At 40.2% G+C, this 21774-nt stretch overlaps 1 protein-coding gene across 3 annotated transcripts in view; it reads right to left on the bottom strand.

Annotated features, from left to right (window-relative positions):
• Positions 1–21291, bottom strand: part of lamb2 (laminin, beta 2 (laminin S)) — a 41227-nt gene extending 19936 nt beyond the window's left edge. For 2 of the 3 annotated variants that reach the window (XR_013794978.1, XM_079589667.1), the window contains exons 1-4: positions 21100–21279; positions 20897–20970; positions 2755–2924; positions 2514–2649 (exon numbers count right to left, since the gene is read on the bottom strand). Coding sequence is in view for 2 of the 3 variants with exons in the window: in XM_079589667.1 (XP_079445793.1) it covers positions 2514–2649; positions 2755–2924; positions 20897–20927 (337 nt within the window). In the remaining variant the exon portion in view is untranslated. Of the gene's footprint in view, positions 1–2513; positions 2650–2754; positions 2925–20896; positions 20971–21099 lie in introns of all 3 variants that reach the window. The other variant, XM_079589668.1, reaches the window with a different exon arrangement.
• Between the last annotated feature and the right edge of the window lie 483 nt (positions 21292–21774).

Raw genomic sequence — 21774 nt, 5'->3', positions numbered from 1 at the left:
GATAATTTTTAAAAAATGCCTTAAGTAATTGCACACCACAATGTACCGTATCTGGTATCCACTTAATATAATACCAAGCAATAGAGGGGCCATGACACGAGCCACTTGTGAGACACACAAGTGCTGAACAACTGATCTACTGTTCATTGTACAGCATTGTTACAGAAAAGTCACTGAAGCCATAGTAACCATGAGCAAAAATAGTGACCATTTCCGAAAAAACGCCCATACTTAATTCGCTCATTTCGCTGAGCATAGAGAAGACACACATCTGACACACAGGGGCCTTCCTCATGCACTTAAACTATTAAAGGAACTTTGTTAAGATGTAAAGAGGTATTGTTTGGGATAAAATGACATATTAGATCTAAATATAATTTCAGCCAATCAGCCATCGGTGTTTGGAAAGCTTCTCTGTAAGTGTAGCTTGCTAAGCTACAAGCTAATTAAAGTAGTAAAAAGTCAGTAGTAGAGTATAAGCGACTAACAAAAAGAAGCTAGCACTATGTTTATTTCTAAATATATTACTTTACTTAGAGTAATATATTTATATCTAAATAGCTATTGAGTAGTACGCAATACAATGTGACATTGAAAACAACCATAAAAAAGTATGGTTAAAAAAGTAACTTGTTACTAGACAATCAACATTATTTTTTTAAATAGATCAACTACTATCATGCGTACATGTAGCTAAGATAGTGGCGTCACTACTTTTAGTTAGTAACTCCCCAACACCCAACACTGCAGTCCACAAGTGCACTTAACAGAGTAAACAATGCTGTGGGTGCATTAGGTTCAGGTATCATCCTGCAGCTTTGTCTTGCTCTTTTTAAGTTATCTGTCCTTCCATCCTTCTCTTCCATGTTCTGCTCTATTAAGAGTTTTGGTTTTCTCTTTCATCCTCTCTGCCTCTCTCTGTGGCTATGCCAGCAACAGGCTGTCTGTAATTATCTGTAATACTGCAGGGCTTAGGGAGTGAGTGTATGTCAGGGTGAGCTTGGACATCTGAGCTTTGAAATACAGCCAAATCAACTAACAAACTTCCTCTGTATCTGCACTCTTGTACATACTTCCATTCTGAACAATATTAATGCTGTCAATTTAAGTTGTTAATGGCCTCTGTTGCCAATTTAGCGACTTTCAGACCCCTCTTACGACTTTTTTCTTACAAAAATGCGACCTAATGACAATTCTAGTTACTTTTTGAACTGCTGGTTAACATTCATATCATACTCTTTCCATTGCCTGACAGAAAAGATGTAAATGAGAACAGTTTTATTGGACATTCTGCTTATTGTTGTATTAAAATACAGTATGTGAGCAGATTAGGAGAGAAAACGGACGAAGAAGTGCCGACAGATGGCGCATTAATGTCATCTTTACCATAGAGAATATCACTGTGGACTGTAGGCTAGTTATCATCTTATGTTAAAAATATGGAAATAAATGATATTATTGACTCTTAAAGCCACTTTTTGTACGTGTATTCAACGACTGTGTGTAATGTCTTTAACGTAATGAATTATCCTCATTTGGGATTTTTTTTTGTCAGCAAATAAAGATACATGTGGTTATTAATTTGATTAGTTAATAGCATATGTAATTTCTACTTGTATAATATACAAATATTTATATTAGCATTTATATATTTTTTATATACATTAATTTACATTACCGTTTAAAAGATTGGGGTCGGTAAGATGCAATGTACTTGAAATGAGTCTCTAATGCTCGCCAAGGCTGCATTTATTTGAGCAAAAATACAGTAAAAACTGTAATATTGGTAAATATTATTACATTTTAAAATAACTGTTTTCTATTTTAAAATATTTAAAAATGTAATTTATTCCTGTGATGGCTGAATTTTCAGCATCATTACTCCAGTCTCCAATCATTCTAATATGCTGATCTGCTGCTCAAGAAACATTTCTTATTATTATCAATGTTGAAACCAGTTGTGCTGCTTAATTCTTTTGCTCTTATTCTTTACTGTCACTTTTGACCAATTTAATGCTTCCTTGCTGAAAAAAAGTATTAATTTCTTTCTGAAAACAAAGTCTTAATGACTTATTCTATGAACTGTTTTAGGCTGATTTGCCCCAGGCTTCATTCTGAGTACATGCATCTCTCTCCCTCAGCCTCTGTGTTATTAATAGACGCTCTAAACATCAATCTTCTAATAATACATGTGAAGCGTTTCCAGTCCTTGCCAAGCAGCTGGGTTTGGAGGGCTCAGGGAGGCAATCAAATTTCCTGGCAACATATGACTCTACATTTGACAAATGAAACCAAACGGATGTGTGGATTTCCATCAAAACATGGCTGAAGCTGTAGATTAGCACACATGGTTTTCTGTATGCCTTAATTAACAGTTGGCTGAGGTTGAAGCCACGGTGCAGCGGTTAACACAGACATGTTGAGCTGCGGTGCCCATGCAGATCTGACTCTGATCTACAGTATAAAAAGCCCAAGAAAGTGCAGCTCGTCTGATACGAAGGTCATTCTCTCACCATTCTCAGACTGCCACCAGGACTTCTTGCGGTGTGCTTTGAAGGTGGTGATGACATTCTCGATGCGGTGACTCATGGGGTTGGAAGAAGGTTCATAAGGTCGCCGTGAATCACAGTGGAAACACTTCTTCTCTTCCTACATAAGGTCAAGAGTCGAAAATGGAAAGGATCAGCACTGCAGCATCAGCATATGATACAAAAAGCTCAAAATGGTGTGTGTGTGTGTATGACAACTGGTTACCTGCAGATGGCTGACAATGCAGTAGGGTTCTCTCCTCCGAAGGCCACAGGTGGACGATGCTTTCAAGTTTGTTTCCCGACCCACCAAGAGGTCACCGGTTGCAGGATAACAGCTTCCATGGGTACAGCCGTGAGCAAGATCAGGATCCTGTGCGCTGATCGTTGACAGGACTTTTAATGGAACAGAGAGAAACAAAATAGACATGATGAGCAGAACATGAGTGTATTTTTGAAATGTTCAAGTAGAACCTTTAGAGTACAAGAAAAAATTAAACATCAAATTTTTGTTCTCTTGCCAGTTTGGCCAACCAGAGCTCAAGCAATTTTCCATTATAGCTCAGCACATGCCAAGTTTCCACAAAGAGTCCCTTAAGTCTGTGGTGCCAGGGAAAAACAAGGCTGCTTTAGCATGATGGGAAATTATTTGGCTATATCAAATTAAGCAAAATCATGAATATTGTGGTTTGTTTTATGGCTATTTAGTTTCTCAAAGACTGCCATTAGTACTATTTCACTGGCATTTTCACAAGTACACTTCAGTAACAAGTAAGTAGTTTAGTAGGTAACATTGATGCTTTTACGTGAATCAAATGAATCTTTTGTAATGAATCAATTAAAAATAATGATTCATTGTTTCTGTGTGTTAAAATGATTTAGCAAATAAAGATAAATAAGAGCAATACCTCTGTTTGGGGGATATAAATGAAAACGATTATAAATCATGTTAATTTATTGAAAATGTCATGATTCTGCCATCTAGTCCTTGTCTTTCTTTAAGTCTTGTGGCAGGATCATGACAGACCCATGTTTTATGTGCAAACACATGGCCTTGTTGGGCCATGTGCTTGTTGTCTCGTCATCTAGCCCCGCCCTCCTTGTTAGCCTCGTTTTGTCATTATTGCTTTACCTGTGTCACCTGTATGTTATCCTCGTTTAGTCATTATTGCTTTACCTGTCTCACCTGTTTTGTTATCATTAGTCTCCCTATTTAATCCCCTTGTGTTTGCTGTCCTGTGTCGGTTCATTGTTAATCCTTGTCATTCCTTTGTCAGTCTGTGAGTATCTTGTGAAGAGCTGTTGTCCTGTTGCGCTATTGCCTGTATTAATTGTTTGTTTTCTTGTAGTTATCTGTCACAGTCTAGTTAGTTGTTCTGTCTATGTTTTGCCCCATCGTGGGTTTTGTTTTCTCTGTTTTGTCAACAATAAATTGTGTTAGTGCATTCTGTCTGCGATTGGGTTCGTACTTCCTCACCATCATAACAGAATGAACCGACCAAAGAGGAACCCAGCAGACAGTTTGTCTTTTCCTGCCGAGGGACAATCTGATCCCCTTGAACAATGGTGGCTGTCGACTACCTCCGACATGAGTGGCAAGGCACCGTTTTCCCCCAGAGAGAGAGGTCGTTGAGTGAGTACGCCCACGACGTGGAAGAGAGGAGGAGGTTCTTGCCAGAGATCCTCAATTCATACTTCATCGCGGGTCTCAATGGTCCTCCTCCTTTGAATGAACGGGAGGGGCTGATCCGCCGTCCGTTTCGGGAAGTGGTGGACCGTTTGTGTCGGGAGGAGCTGCAGGACTCCTCCACGAGGTCTTCACCTTCTGCCTGGCTGCCAGTCATTCCTGAGGGTCGGCTGATAGGCGTTGCGACGTTTGGGAACCAGGTTGGCTCCTCCACGACTCCTGAGACTCCATCCGCACCTGTAAGTCTCCGCGGCAAGCGAGGGAGACGGATCTCGTGGGAGTCCGCTTCGGAGTCTTCAGCGACGGAGTCAACCCTGCCAGAGTCTGTCCTCCCAGCACCAGTTACGGTCCCCGCTGAGCTTCCCCTACCGGTCACAAGCCCGGTTGTGGTCTCTGCTCCGCGGCCAAGGAGAAAGAGGAGGAAGGGAGCCCCCCGTCCTTCGTCTCTGCCTGGAGTAGAGCCCGCTGCAGCAGCGAACGCCGTCCCAGAGCCCGCTGCAGCAGTGAACGCCGCCCCAGAGCCCGCTGCAGCAGTGAACGCCGCCCCAGAGCCCGCTGCAGCTGTGAACGCCGCCCCAGAGCCCGCTGCAGCTGTGAACGCCGCCCCAGAGCCCGCTGCAGCTGTGAACGCCGCCCCAGAGCCCGCTGCAGCAGTGAACGCCGCCCCAGAGCCCGCTGCAGCTGTGAACGCCGCCCCAGAGCCCGCTGCAGCTGTGAACGCCGCCCCAGAGCCCGCTGCAGCTGTGAACGCCGCCCCAGAGCCCGCTGCAGCTGTGAACGCCGCCCCAGAGCCCGCTGCAGCTGTGAACGCCGCCCCAGAGCCCGCTGCAGCTGTGAACGCCGCCCCAGAGCCCGCTGCAGCTGTGAACGCCGCCCCAGAGCCCGCTGCAGCTGTGAACGCCGCCCCAGAGCCCGCTGCAGCTGTGAACGCCGCCCCAGAGCCCGCTGCAGCAGTGAACGCCGCCCCAGAGCCCGCTGCAGCTGTGAGAGCTGAAGAGAGAGCCGCGGCCGATTCTGCTGCTAAAGCAGTGTTACAGTCGGTTTCAGCTAGTCAAGAGATGCCTGTCGTCATTGCTGCCAGGACCCTGTCTGATTATTTGTCACGTCTCGTCAGAATCCTAGAAGTCCCTGTCAAGCCTGTCTTGTCCCCAGACCCCGTGCCTAGAGCTGCAGAGATTGCTGTTCCTGAGTCGGTTGCAGAGAACGCTGTTCCTGAGTCGGTTGCAGAGAACGCGAATCCTGAATCGGACATGAGAAGCGCATCTTCCGAGTCTAATGTGAGGAGCGCCGGTTCTGATTCGTCTGCAGAATTCTATGACCCTGTTCCAGCTCTGCAGCCTGCTGCTGCATTGCCTCTCTCCACTGCCCAGCCACCTACTACATTCCCTGTCTTGAGTCCTGCTTCATCTCCTACTGTTTCCCCCATCAAGATTCGTCCCGTATCGTCGCCCCCTGTTGTCCCTATCAAGTCGCCTTGTGTTTCCCCGGTCAGCCCTGTCTGCACTCAGCCCCGAACTGTTTCCCCCAAGACTGTCCCTTATGTGTCCCCATCCAAGCCTGCCCGGATTCCTTGTCCACAGCCCTCGTCCGGAAGACCCAAGACCACAGTCACACCCACCCACCCTGGACATTTCCCCATGAACTCTCTTGTTCCCCCGCCCCCCCCTCCCGTGTTTGTTATTTTTATTGTTGCATCCCAACCCTGTTGTCGTGTTTTCGTGTATGCCTTTATTGTTATTTGTCATGTTTAGTTGGTTTGTGTCTTTGTCTCAGTCTGTCATGTCGCGTGTTTGATGTCCCCTTGAGGAGCGTCTGGAAGCCGCTCCTTAAGGTGGGGGTTCTGTCATGATTCTGCCATCTAGTCCTTGTCTTTCTTTAAGTCTTGTGGCAGGATCATGACAGACCCATGTTTTATGTGCAAACACATGGCCTTGTTGGGCCATGTGCTTGTTGTCTCGTCATCTAGCCCCGCCCTCCTTGTTAGCCTCGTTTTGTCATTATTGCTTTACCTGTGTCACCTGTATGTTATCCTCGTTTAGTCATTATTGCTTTACCTGTCTCACCTGTTTTGTTATCATTAGTCTCCCTATTTAATCCCCTTGTGTTTGCTGTCCTGTGTCGGTTCATTGTTAATCCTTGTCATTCCTTTGTCAGTCTGTGAGTATCTTGTGAAGAGCTGTTGTCCTGTTGCGCTATTGCCTGTATTAATTGTTTGTTTTCTTGTAGTTATCTGTCACAGTCTAGTTAGTTGTTCTGTCTATGTTTTGCCCCATCGTGGGTTTTGTTTTCTCTGTTTTGTCAACAATAAATTGTGTTAGTGCATTCTGTCTGCGATTGGGTTCGTACTTCCTCACCATCATAACAGAAAAATACCGCATCAATGTAATTAAATTTTATTTTCTGCTTTAGCATCTTTCTGTTTGGTCAAAAAGGGGGTTTCTCTGAGTGAAAAAAACCCTGAAAACTATCAAAATATTGCCAAAAAGCTAACAAAAAAAATTTATTCAATACGTCTTTAGCTCTATTGATCAGCCCTAAACACTTGGGCTGTTTGCAGCCACGGTTAAATCTTGGGTTAAATCAAATCTCAAATATAACTGTATAGCTTTAATTAGAGAGAGAGACAGAGAGTATTTTTTTACAACACCCAACAGCTGCTAAACATTCCTCCCAGTGTCCCAAACAAACTCTATGTGAGATGATATTGGGGTCTGCAGTTAAGAAAGCTGCATGGGACTGCTTCAGACAGGTGCTGTGATACACATGATTTGTCTCGTTAGATTTGTAGCTTTTAATGTCTGAAATCGAATGTAAGCTAACACAAAAAGAGAATTAAGAAAGTGTAGTCATGTGAATGGACTTGAGTAGCCTGGGAAAACTCTTGTTTACAGCATTTATCCATCAGAGATCTGTGCCTTCGACAGCTGCGTCTGTCTGGCACTGTACCATCTCTCATCCTTCTGCCACCAAAACACACACACACACACACACACACACACACACACACCTGGCCTCACACATCAACATACGGAAACACACCCACCTTGAGTCAAAATCCAAAAAAAGTCTTACAATAAACTACAGGAACTGATGGAAAAATGCCTGAGAAAGGAATTAAATTCAAATTCAACTCTCCATCTCTTTTCCCAACAGGCAGAGCAACTAAACACAGATAAGTCTAGATACACCAAATGCAATTTCTGAGCAATGAATCTGGTGCTGGTTTTACATTTAATCTTTCTGGCAGTGTGTTGACCACAAAGCAGTGAGAAAGTGGACAGAAGCGAATTATGGGAAGCAACGGCTTAAATGTGAGTGGCAGAGGAGCTCCACTGTTAAAAGAGATAGTTCACCTAAAAATGAAAATCCTATCATAATGTACTCAGCTTCATGTTTCAAATTTAGAAAAATGTCTCTTTTTTTGAGTTTTTTTGAAAGTTAAAGGTTGGGTAGGTTTAAGAATTGTCTAAAGAACTTTTTTTCAAATTGGCTTAAACTGTCTTTATATACCAATACATAATTAAAATGTAAGTACTTTGAAAAAGAGAGTATAAAAATTGAGCGACTATAGTGTATTTAATCTTCAAAAAACACAGCTCATTAATTCCTACCGGGACGAAACAAGTGATTGGCTTGCGCGACTGTCACTCTCCCTCGCCATGACTACCGCCACTATTGGCTCTGCCCATGTGCGCGCAGATGCGCACCCGTTTTTAGGTGGGAGTTAATGGAATAAATTGAAGATTAAATACACTAGAGTCACTCAGTTTTTTATACTCTCTATTTCAGAGTACTTGCATTTTAATTATGTATTGGTATATAAAGACAGTTTAAACAAATTTGAATAAAAGTTTTTTTAGACAATTCTGACCTACCCTACCTTTAATGGTGCCCATTGTTTTCGACCCTGTTAACTTTCATTGTATGGACATAAGGGTGAGTAAACGATGACACCGTTTTTCTGTGCACTACTCTTTTAAAGGGGTGGTTGAGTATGATTTCACTTTTCTAACTTTAGTTAGTGTGTAATGTTGCTGTTTGAGCATAAACAACATCTGCAAAGTTACAACGCTCAAAGTTCAAAGCAAAGGAAGATTATTTGCTTTTAAAGAAAAGGACTACAACAAACGGTTGGTAGGGACTACACGACATTCCTTCGGGGTTAGTGACATCAGCAACCCTAAAATGTACATAAACCCCGCCCCCGGGAACATGCAGTCCATGTTGAGAAGAGGAAAAGTTGTTGTATAAGAGTGCATTTGTGAGTCAGCTCAAACTTTAGCATCCATCTTTTCACATGCAATAGAAAGTTACTCTGTGTGCATCTCACAACAGTTCCTAGTTCCAGTACTTCGATTTATAGATTACCATGACAGAATATCCTAATTGAAGATAGTTAACTCCACATCAGCAACATAAATTCATCAACTAACCATTCAGAGACGTCCTGTTGCATTCTACATGTTGTCACTTCTTCTTGAGTCTCTCCATCTTTGTCTGACTCCGTTTTAACATTAAAGACAGAACAGTTTCTGTCATTTTAGTGTGTCTGCGTGAGGTAATGGCAGCTGCTAACACAAACCCCGCCCTCTGCAGGAGCTCATTTGCATTTAAAGGGCCAGGCACAAAACGGTGCGTTTTTGCAAACCCTCAAAAAGTGACAACTTTAACATGCTATATAAAAATATCTGTGGGGTATTTTGAGCTAAAACTTCACACACACACTCTGGAGACATCAGAGATTTATTTTACATCTTGTGAAAATGGCATTTTACCACCCCTTTAAATATTCTTGACTATACAAGACCCAGCAGGTGGATTGAGGACGAAAGTTCCCTTTAGGGATTGACAAATGGAAATAGTTTCTCATTTAGTTGCTTCACCCACGATGAGCTATGATAATAAATGGTGACAGCGATAACAATTCATACTGTTGTTGTCATGTTTTTATGTTGATCAAACCATGTGGCTTGGTTCATTAGCCTCTCTCACTCATGAATGCAGGTTTCATACTGTGTCCGAAGGTCTGCTTGAGAAAGCTGCCCTTCAGTCAGTGTGTGTGCCACTCGCTGCTTCTGCCTTACATGGACAAGCTCTCAGGAATGTGGGAGGACAGCTGGCACGGCAGACATACCTCAGAGCTAACAAAGACCTGCTGTTGCCTACTGTACTCACTGAGATTTCAAACTAAACAGAAAAGTGACTGAGCATTACAGACAAACTAATGTCACTATTTTAAAACAAAGCCTTACAAGGTAACACAATGTAAAATAAAAAAGAATGGCAGACATTTAGGCCAATGGGGCGAAGACACAAATATTTGTCATTATTTTCTTTGTTATTAAAAGATAAGAACAAAGATTAACATGCACGACACATAATATACAACATATAATATACAAATGCACAGTATATACTTCTGCCAGTAGGTGAATTTTACAGAAGCATTCAAGAAAGAAATTAAATGAACAAATATCAAATTTACACTACATAGACTTCACTGTATAAATGATACATTTATACTTATTAAAGCTACTACTAAAGTTCTCAGAGCAGTGAATGATTTCCTCTTTATTTCTTGTTGTTTTAGAAATTAATACAGGTTTGGAACAACATTAGAGTGAGTAAATAAGGACATAATTTTCATTTTTGGGCAACGACACGGACACCGGCACGGACACCGGTACCAGCACGGACACCGGCACGGACACCGGCACGGACACCAACACGGACACCGGCACGGACACCAACACGGTCACCGGCACGGACACAATCACGAACACCGGCACAGGCCTCACCACGGACACTGGCACAGGCACCGGCCTGGACACCACTGGGACACCGGCACGGACACTGACACCGGCACAGGCACCAGCATGACTACCGGCACCAGCACGGACACTGGGATCGACATGGACACAGTCACAGACTCACTGGCACGGAAATCGGCACGGACACGACATGACAAAAAATTTGAATTTGCTATGGGCTATTTACACTGGCACTGACACCAGCACGGACACCGGTACAGACACCGTCACGGTCACCGTCATGACACCGGCACCGGTATCGGCCACAGACACCGGCACGGACACTGGCATGGGCAGACGGACGGACGGACGGACGGACGGACGGCAGGCAGACAGACAGACAGACAGACAGACAGACAGACAGACAGACAGATAGATAGATAGATAGATAGATAGATAGATAGATAGATAGATAGATGATAGATAGATAGATAGATGATAGATAGATAGATAGATAGATAGATAGATAGATAGATAGATAGATAGATAGATAGATAGATAGATGATAGATAGATAGATAGATAGATAGAGATAGATAGATAGATAGATAGATAGATAGATAGATAGATAGATAGATAGATAGATAGATAGATAGATAGATAGATAGATAGATAGATAGATAGATAGATACTGTAGATAGGCCGACTGATACACAGATAGATTAATTTTTCCTGCTGTGAATATATGGGGGGCTGCTATAGGGGCTGTGCAGTGGTCCTGACAAGGTTTACTGACTCAGAAAAGACAAGCTCAGTCTCAGTACAGTGCAGCCTGTAGTAGGGCAGAGTGTGTTATCTATATCTCTGAAAACACAGCCACAGGCCACAGTGATTGTGGACCGGCCATATCCCACAATGCTCCCTAGCGTCCTGTTTGTCCAGTCTGAGCAAATCTTTTTCTTTTTCTTTTTCTAGTCTTTCTCTCTCTTACATACATTCAGACTTTCTCTTTCATTTTTTCATAAGTTTTTCTTTTTCTGTAAATCTAATGAAGCTCCCTCCCTCTGTTATCTGGAGTCTTCGGTTTCTGCTGGTCTGGGTTTGGTAGTGTTGGGTCCGAGTCCACCTTTGTCGAGTCCGAGTCGAGTCCAAGTCCTTAACAACCGAGTACAAGTCCAAGTCCGAGTCCAAAGAGGGTCGAGTCGGACTTGAGTCCGAGTCCTTAACATCCGAGTCCGAGTCGAGTCCGGCCGAGTGCACAAAGATTTAAATGATTTGAAATTGACCTTTCACAAAGACCCGCCCCTCTTGGTTACTGTTGCTACGTCCGACAAGCCATTCCTCTCTCACTCCACATGTTCTCGGTCGGAGCAAAGAGGACACTAACAATGTGCCAACAGACAAGACAGAGCAGGGTACTTTTGGTTTGAAATAAAGTCTCAGCTTTCAATTTTTTTAATTTTTATGAAATTCAAACGATAAATACTGTTTTGTGGTGCTTTAGGCCTCAGTTCAAGCAGCACGTGAACTGATAATCTCTTCTAGTTATAGCACAAATTTCTAAAAAAGAAATCAATACACACTATTTTTCAAGTTCAAGTCCACTGCCTTTAATCTACTAACTGATTTGGTTTGTTTGTCGAACAAAAATGGCGTGTATCTGCATTATAATTGGTCAGATCACCTGTCAATCAAATCCCGGCGAAAGGTCTCAACACTGAGCTCTTAAATTAATATTTTAAACCTTACAAAATGATTGCAATGTATTGTTACAGTCATACGTTTACCTTTTGTACATCTTTTAGAATATGCAAGGTAATGCTTAATAATGCAACACGATGCATTAAGAGCCAGGGGTAAACTTTTGAGCAAGATGATGATTGTTTAAATTTTTCTTATTGTGTTGTACATGCTAATATCTTATTTAGCCTCTGAAGGGTTGGACTAAATTAATGAATGCATTTTTAAACAAATAAGACCAATTTACAACAATGATCCAGTTCAAAAGTTTACACCTCTTGGCTCTTAACGGATGCTTCCTTCTTGTGCATCACTAAATGTTTGCAGGGTTTGTAATAGTTGTGTATGAGTCCTTCAGTTGTCACCAGTGTGAAAGTATGGATCTTACAATCATAGTCACTGCTAGTAAGGAGTCAAATATGCAGAAGATGCTGGAAAAGCAAAGAATGTGCAAGAGCTGGATGATTTTTCCTCAACCATTAAAAAAAAAAAAAAAAAAAAAAAAGTTGTGGATCATTCAGGTAATGACACAATATTAAAATCGAGCCTATGTAATTTGTCTTTATTTTGTGTTAGGCTATTAAACATCTGTTATGTGAAAAAGCTTTTTCAGGGCAGTAGCCTACTAAATAGAAACAATGTGTATGATCCGTCTTATTAAAAAACATATAAAAATAACATTTTGGAGATTCTGCAAGGAGTATGTAAACTTATGACTAAAGTATAAATGCAACAAAAATGATAACATTATTAGACGCCAAAATGTTGCTATGGTTATCACGTTCTTATGTTGCTATGTGTCAAATCATCGCAATTTCATGACTCAAAGGACAAAAATTAAGTGGATTTAATCCCACATTTAAATGCAGTTATCACTATTTATAATTTACAATGTGAATGTAACCACTGGTCCTCTAGAAGTATGAAAAACAAAACTATTTATATTGTCAACAGCGCTCCCTTTAAGCCATCACTTACCGCGTTCGGCACTCTCCCTAAAACTCTCGTCATAAACACTGACTGAAGTTGTCCGCACTGCACAGTGAATATCTTATTTATATTGCGTCTAGAGAGACTTTGTTGTTTATGAGGGGATTTGCGAAAGGATAAAGCTCGTGCTGATTCTAACATACATTTTGAGCGAATTATTCGCATGCGGACTCTAAAACGCCTCTGATTTGCCACTGTGTTTATGCACTTAACTGTGATTGGCTACAATGCTCAACGCTGAAACAACGTTGTTTCGTTTCGTTTTTGAATAAAAAAAAATCACAAAATTTCGTTTTGTGTCATCCATTGCCCGGACTCGACTGGACTCGGACATTTTTCCGAGTCTAAAATGTCCCGAGTCCGTGTCAAGTCCGAGTACAAATTCATTCGAGTGCGTGACAAGTCCGAGTCCATTCAAAATTGGACTCGAGACCGGACTCGAGTCCGAGTCCGAGTTCGAGTACCCCAACTCTAGGGTTTGGCTCTGTGTGCCAGGTAGGGATTATCACAGCTGGGACTGTCCGCTTTGTTCAAGAGCTCCACTTTTTCATTTTCTTGCATCTCTGCCCCTCTCAGCTTTCAGAGGGGGATTGTTCTCGACCAGGGAAAGCAGAGAATCGCCTCCTTGTGTCTCTAACCCCAAAGAGTCATTTTATCTTGGGGACTGTTCATTTGACAGGAGGGGAAAAAGTGACACTAACATGGCACATTGTTCAGCAGCTGAGTGACAGAAAACAGCCGGTCACTTCCTAAATAGACCATAAAGAAACACAGGGGCCCCTCTGACACAATTTTAAGCAAGGTTTTTACACAAATACTGATAAAAGCTGAAGAGCAACAAACTACCACAGGTCAAATGTCAACAGCATTTCAATTAAAAAATCTTGGTAATCTGTATGCATTGAACTTTGACGTACTGTCCACATCCGTCCACCTGCTGCTGGAATGCAGAGAATGAGGAGAGAATCTTCTAGAGATCTGACCAGGGTTGGATGAACTGAAGCCAGAACTTCTAAATACGTGCCTTCCATACCGACCCTTCCTGTGAAAAAGCTACTAAGATCTGCACACAAGGTCTAGCGTCACTATGTGCATCAGGGATGCGGTGCCCGCTATCAAGGGTGTAACCAAGTTCCTAAAGTTTAAAGAATGTCATTGAAAACTATACAACTATTCTGAATATCGGGGAACATCCTTATTGTCCACACCACGTTACACTAAATTTTTTTTAAGTGTCAAAACATATCCCTATGCTCTATTTTAAACAGTATAACTATTGTTTTATTGTTTAAAACCTCCAATATATTATTAGGTGAAATAAAAGGTTTGCTTGTGCTGTCTTTTTTGAAGCAAATAACCTTTTGGATTTGTAGTATTAGATGCAAAATCGATTATTGCAAATTTGGAATAATCCGATACATTCATTATAATAAAATGGTCATTTTTGAATGTTGATGCACTATGTCAGTATTATTTAAACATAAAAAAGGCTGCATTAATTTGATCAAAACTACAGTAAAAATATCAATATTTTTATAATTTACTATTTTAAATCTATTTGTTCCTGTGCAGCATCATTACTCCAGTTTTCATATGTTGATTTGCTGCTCAAGAAACATTTCTTACTATTATCAATGAAAACAGTTGTGCTGCTTAATGTTTGGCTTAAAGGGCACCTATTATGACATTTAAAATGTTCCTAATGTTGTTTTGGGAGTCCCCAACAACAGTTTTACGTGCATGCAATGTCAAAAAACACTTTTGTTTTCGTATAATATGCATTTATTTTTATCTGATTTGCTCACCGACTCCCAAATGATTCGTTCAACGACTCATTTTTCCAAACCCCTCCTTTGCGCGACGCTAATCTGCGTTGATTGGTCAGATGACCCAGCAGTGTTTACAGAGATAATACTTATTGTTTAACACGGAGTACAATGATGCTTTTATCAATTCAATTGTGTTATAATAATGATTATAGTCCACTGCTTTGTAGTTTGTAGTAAAAAACTAAAAATAAGATAAAGAATTTAATGTTATGTTAGCGAGCATAGCCCAGAGTTCATATTGTAAAAGCACAATCAGTCTTTGTTTGCATTAGCCCGATGCATAAACATAACGTTTTTACAAAAAAAAAAAAAATGCAGTTACGTTACTACGAGGTATTACTCTATTCTTTAGACAACTCCGAAAACAACGACAAACACTTCACATATCTCAATACAATTGTCATTGAAGACCTAGAAGCTAAACGGTGCTTACACAACAAACAAAATAATTATTAAGCATGCTACATAAAACATAAAAGCAACAATTATTAATAACACGGAGTGATACGGAGGAGGAGGAGGAAGCTGATGCAAATACACTTGGAACTGAACCTTCCTTCAATATCAGTCGGCTCGCGAATCCAAGTTTGATTGCATTTAAAAAGCAATCGTCTTCAAAATGGCGCGAGCAAAGCACAAGGCTCGGACTATATACTTCTGTGGTATAGTTGTATATATGAATTGTAGTCACTTAGTCTTCAAATGCTCCTCCTTGGGCAGATTAAAAAAGTTGGCTTTTGAGTCGCACTTCAGAACACAGCGTCTCGTCGCCATGATGTTTTCCATGGCCTTGGAGCGCAATAAGTGGGCGTATCGTATTTAAATAACTTGACAAGTTGACGTCATCTAGTCAGAGAAAAAGCTTCGGTCTTCTAACGATTCATAAAAATGACTCAGAGTCGACTCTTACTTTTGAAAGACAATAACTTTATATACGGTGCACTTTCATATTTCAAACTTTGCAGGATGTTTTTGTTCACTTAGATCTATGTTACACACTACATGAAAGGTACATTTCAAAATTCCATAATAGGTGCCCTTTAAGGTTTAATGATCTCAAACCTTTAAACTGTAGTGTGTACAATGTACTGAAATACAGAAATAATTAATATTGAGATGGGGTTATCAACAAATAGAGAAAACAATGCAAAGACATTTATATGTTTTTAGGTGTGGCTTGAGTGACTCAATGCTTTTTGTGGCTACTGTGTGTGACTGTGTGTACTGTGTGTTTCAATCTCCTCACAGTTCTGACTGTCGAAGTCTGAGCAAGACATGACAGTAATGATGATGCAGCATTCAGATGCTCTTGTGGGCAAATGTGAAATATAGAGAATACATGTGGATACAGGATGTTGCTGCTGGTAATCTTACTCCCTTTTCACTGAGTTTATTTTGGCACTGTGAGTCTAGTTAGTCTGACGAGAGGTGTCTGCTATTTGGAGCCCACTGCCCAGTCTCAAAGTCTGCTCTCTCCTCTAACCCTAGTGCTATTTCCAGATCCCGTCATATCTAGCTCCTCTCCAGTCACACATCCACACACACCTCTCCTAAAGTCTCTTCCCTCGACTCCTGTGGGTCCTCCTGAACAAAACAGCTGAAGCCCTGACAGATAAACTGACGAGAGAATTTCCTTATAGGATTAGAGATAATCAGTCTTTAGATACTTGTTTTTTAAGTGTTTGAGTTTAAATGAAATACATAGACCATTTCCCAATAAGACTGCTGGGAATAAAGCAGAAAGATGATGAATTGTATGTTACTGTCCTACTCTCATACGACATTAAGTCAATGAGAACTGAGTAAAAAAAAATCTGCTAAAAACACATACATTCCAAACAACCTAAACACATTCATAGGTTTAACATGCTAGGTTTATCTGATCTATAAGGACAGTATTATAGAGACATTATGGAAATTCATCTTCTAGACTGTTCAAAAGTTTGGGGTCAGTATACAATAATAATAAAAAAAACTTCTAGTCACCATTAAACTGATCAAAAGTGACAGTAAAAAAAAAAAGGGGGTTATGAAAGATTTCTATTTTGAATAAATGCTGTTATTTTGAACGTTGAGCAGTAAGGATCATTTACAGAACATATAAGAAGCAGTTTCCTTTCCACCATTGAAATGTTTCTTGGGCATCACATCAGCATAGAATGATTTCTGATCATGTGACACTGAAGACTGAAGACTGGAGTAATAATGTTAAAATGTAGCTTTGCCATCACAGGAATAAATCTTAAAATATGTTCAAATACCGTCATTTTATTGAATTATTAAAATTTGTTTTTAAATTGTAATAACATTTCACAATATACCGTTGTTTTTACTGTACTTTTTGAACAGTATAAAATAGTATAAATCCTAGCAAAGTATGTGAACCTGCCTTTGCAAAAAATGCTTTTCTTAGTTCTGAACGGTTGAACAGTTGCCCTCGCATAAGCCTCCACATAATTTAGAGATGAGTGATTTCTATTAACTAGTAGTTTTCTTTTGTGATTACGTCCCTGCAAGAGTGCTGGTAACTACTGTAAGGTTAATATATTGAACCTTACTGTAAAGTGTTAGTAAATTAGTAGAAATGTTCTTTGAAGGAGTTGCTGGAGCTGTTCCAGCTCATTAAAGAGGATGTTCTGCGGGCAGGTTCTCCGGGGAATACGGGTACAGCATGAATTATAATGTTTCTGCACAACTTCCCTTGACCTGCATGAAAGATGAGATCATTCTTCATTCCCCTCAGGACAGTCTGTTAAAATACTTCCTATCCTGACAATCACATGGAGGTATATACAGCTGTGACACATACGTGTCCACATCTGGAGCATGAGATTTGTCATGAATCAGAAGGTCAAAGGACTGAGAAATGCGATAAATAAAATAAACTCTGATGAAACCCCCTTCCGACTGATTGGGACATCTGGAAAATCTACTGTCCGGAGAAGAAAAGGTGAATGCTACCATGGGTTCTGCATCGTGCCAACGGTGAAGCATCATGAGACCATCCATGCATGAGATTGCTTTTCATCCAAGGGATTGGGCTCTCTTACAATTCTGCCTATAAAAACTTCCATGAATAAAGAATGATATCAATACGTCCTGCAAGACGTTTGATAGACATCTCCCAATGATCCAGGAGCAATTTGATGGAGCACCATGTCACAAGGCAAGAGTGATAATGAAGTGGCTCGGAGATCATTACATTGAACTATTGGATCCGTGGCCAGGCAACTCCCTGGAGAAAAACCATGTGGTCAATCCTCAAAAGGCGAGAAGACAAGCAAAAGTCCACAAATTGTCATGAACTCCAAGCACTAATAAGGCAAGATGGAAAAATGATAAAATGCTTATCATTCTTTTCATAGAAACATGTAAAAAATAATCTAAAAACACTGAAGCAGAAGACTTTGCGAACAAAACTTCACAGACAATACTTTTGGCCATGGCTGTCTGATGCTTCTCTCTTTAGAAATCTCTTTCCCCAAGGCAGAAATCTTATTCAACTCGACTCGTGTAAACAGACACGTTTCTTTGCCTTTCATTTCACCACCTCTCCACCCCCCGCATTAGTCCTTTCTTCTATTTTCCCTCCTCCTCCACCTCAGAGCTCTATGAAAGTGTGGTATTGCTCCATTGTTAAAGTGCAGGGTTCTGCTGCTGTGCTAATGATGGCAGCATTCAAGCGGCTCTATGGATCACAGCCACCGTCCTGAATGTGCCGACCTCTACCTGTGTCCCCACCACACAGCTGCACACTGTATGATCTCAGCACACATCAGAGGAATGAAAAAAGTCACGAGGCAAACAAGCAAAAGAAAGAGATTAAAAGTAGGAGAGTAAAAAAGTGTCCTCTCCTCCACATTGCACCAAAGCTTTAGATGAAACTTGCGAACAAAGGTTCCTTACGGCTTTTCATCTTCTTTTCATCAAGGCCTTCTTTTTTTTCCATTTTTCTTTTTCTTTGAAGATGAATAAATAGCTTGAATGGATTATTACATGATTTTTGGAGAAAGTCTATGATGGAATTGTAGGGTCCTCTAACACAAATTATAAATTCTATCAATTATAAAGTGCTTGTAAAGTATTGAATTCTTAATTGTGATTGGTCGGCACAAATAAATATGCCTCATTCACACAAATATCACAGTAGGTCGTCTGGTATCAGATATTAGCATATGTATATATATATGTTGGACTAATGAAAATGTTGACAGGGCTACTGGTCCAAACATGCAAACAGAAGAAACCTGCATGTAAATTGCAACAGTGCATGCAAAATCATGAACAAAACCAATGATGGTAAATTCATGTAGTTAATTTCTAAAACAGTTCTAACAATATCTGTGGGCCAACTCTGTCCACAATCAACTTAAATGAACTCTGTCTGTGAACAACGTTGTCGCATTCAAACAATCCGTGAACAGTTCAATGGCTTTTCAAATGAAACTCAGACAGGCAGATGATAAATGTGACAGGAACTAAATAAGAGCATCTCCTCGTCAGCTGTCTGCCTCCTACAAACCGCTACTTTCATTAGAGGCTCGCCAAAAATAACACTCCCTCTGCTCTGCCTCTGACACCTCCACATTCTCTCCAGCTTTATCAATCCTCTCAGACACAGAGGCTCCTACCGAGCCCTGGAGCCCATCACTTACACAAAACTACAGCTGGACAGTGACGTTAAATGATAAAGAAAGACATGGAACTCAGTAAATACACCGAGGACACTGTGTTTAATAAGTGAGGTCTGGAGTATATATGGAAACGAGACTGTGACTCTTATCAGTAGTAATACGTACAATTCCTCTAATTGGATCTTGACCTTACTGTGGCTTCTTTAAAAGGCATGAGGAATCTAATTTTTTTAAATAAGAGTTTAATCTAACGCAAACCTTCCTTTCAAGTCCAAAAATCTCATTTATTAAAACTAAACTGCAAAAATAACTTCTGAACTGCTGAAACCTTCTGATGTCAGACAGATGTTTCATCCGTTCATCGCAATACTTATTAGGTGATGAAATGAGGTGAAATAATGATAGTTGCTATTATCAGATTTAAATTGAACACCAGAAGAAGGAAAGACGACAGTAAAATGTGTAGGAAGTCTGTCAAACGTGTGCTGGAACAGGGTTCTTCATTATTGGCAAATTATTAAATACCTTTATTCAAATAGCTAATAAAACTCTTAGCCCACTAAACCATTGCATTTATCAAAATGCACCATCAATAAACCATTTTAATAAGATCATGTAAATGTTCTATTTTGCTAAAATAGATTTCATTTACTTGAATTAGTTTATTTCTACAATCCCACTGAAGGTCATTCAAATAATGGCAAACTCACAGTTGTGATTTGAGAAAGAAAAAGTTGAGAAAAAGAAATGTGAAGGTCAGTATTCTCGACTGAGCAGATTTATACTCTCATATACAAAAGACGTGCCTAATTCGTCAAAGAACAATCAAGGATGCATATATTTGGTTAACGCTATTACAAAGATGAGAGAACCTGAGTTAATTCCATGAGTGAAGAACTGTCACTCATTAATCCAATACACATGGCCTCCCTGTAACCTGGTGACCTCTTGTTTACCTTTAAGTGTGCCTGTAAATTTGTTTCAACTTGAACTAGACAGACAGAGGAAATAAGCAAATAAACTAATTGGGTGCCAGAGGGGGGTAATAACATGGTCTGGAGACCTTTGGCTTTGAGAAAGAGCCTCCCTTCAGACTCAGTGTTAGTGTGGAGCAGCACAATTCAACTGAGCCGAGTCTACTGAGACATCGATAGAGTAGACTTCAATTAAAATAACAGGTGCAAAGCATTCATGGGTCTTGTGTGGGGTCAGGCACAAATATATTTGGTGAATGATTAAAATTGGCCATACACGTATACATGCAAAGAATGCATGAGTTACTTTCTATACATTCATACTGTGTAGGAGAGGTATTATGCTTCAGGTTAATACTTCTGGCCCCAAAAGTATATCTAAACATACTTAATGTCTATCAGTCGGGCCCACTATGAGTGACAAATGAAACACTTGCATATCAATGGAAAAAAAGAGATTTTCAAATGGCAAAATGTATAATAAATATTAATAAAATAAAATAAACAGCTGTCTCTCAAAAGGGGTAGCCTATAGAGAAACAGAGGCACTTGCACCGGGAAAACAAAATAACATTTAACATAATGCATTTAACATCTGTACAAAGCATATTTACATACATTGTAAACTAAACTAATAATAATGCATGAAGATACAATATAAGATATTAAGAAAAATAACTACATTATTGACACTCTTGCTCTAAAACAGAACAAAACCACAACAGCATAATGAAGAATATAATTCACTATTCAAGCTACACTTACCATTGATGAACAGTAAGAGAAGCGCGCGCATGGTGCGCTTTATGATGAACTCCCCTCAACTGCCGCGCGCGCCTCTAAAATATGAAAATCACTATTCAGCTGTCACACAACTTCACTTTACTTTCACAAAAAACATTAAGTAACATCAGAAATAAAACGCAAACGTACGCATTTCTTTGATAATGCTGGAAGCGAGTACTCACATGTTTACTGTGATATTGTCGATGGTCAAGCTCTTCTTTAAGCCAATGAGACTTTGGGCGATATCAGAGTCAGACGGACTTTCTGAAGTCCTGTTACAGCTGTGGAAATGACTGATGGAAAACATTCGCTGGAGTCAAGAGATTCCCGCGAATCGTAAAGAAACACGGTCCTTGAATGTCACTCAGTGCCTTGGAAAAAAATAATCCACTACTTGTTTTCCGGAGCGCCCTGCACATGAACGCGCGTAGTCGAACTGAATGCGCGCACTCCTCAAAACTGAACCAGAACGCTCACAATAAACAGTAATAGTAGTAAAGCTTACACACTACTGTATTCATTTTTTAAAATGTGTTAAGGAAAGCTGCATGATTGTTTAAAGCAACAATGTAGCCTAGTTATTAATGCAAATGAAAGACCTCCATGTTAAACATTGTCTGGTTATGTGAGTAGGCTACAGCTCACAAAATGATTTTATTAGTAACTTATTTCAACTAGTGATATTCAAGTCAGACCTATAGACCCCCAGTAACAGGATATATCCTGTTTATTGATGTGATTTATTAAACATCTTTTCCTATTAAATGTACAATATAGAACTATAAGGAGAAGACAGTCAAGAGGAATGAAAAATATAGGCCTTGTGTGAAACAAATATGTGATTTTGTGGTATGATA

Source organism: Phoxinus phoxinus (genome assembly GCF_949152265.1).
Source record: "Phoxinus phoxinus genome assembly, chromosome: 18".
Taxonomy (NCBI): Eukaryota; Metazoa; Chordata; class Actinopteri; order Cypriniformes; family Leuciscidae; genus Phoxinus; species Phoxinus phoxinus.
This window is presented reverse-complemented; position numbering and strand designations above follow the sequence as displayed.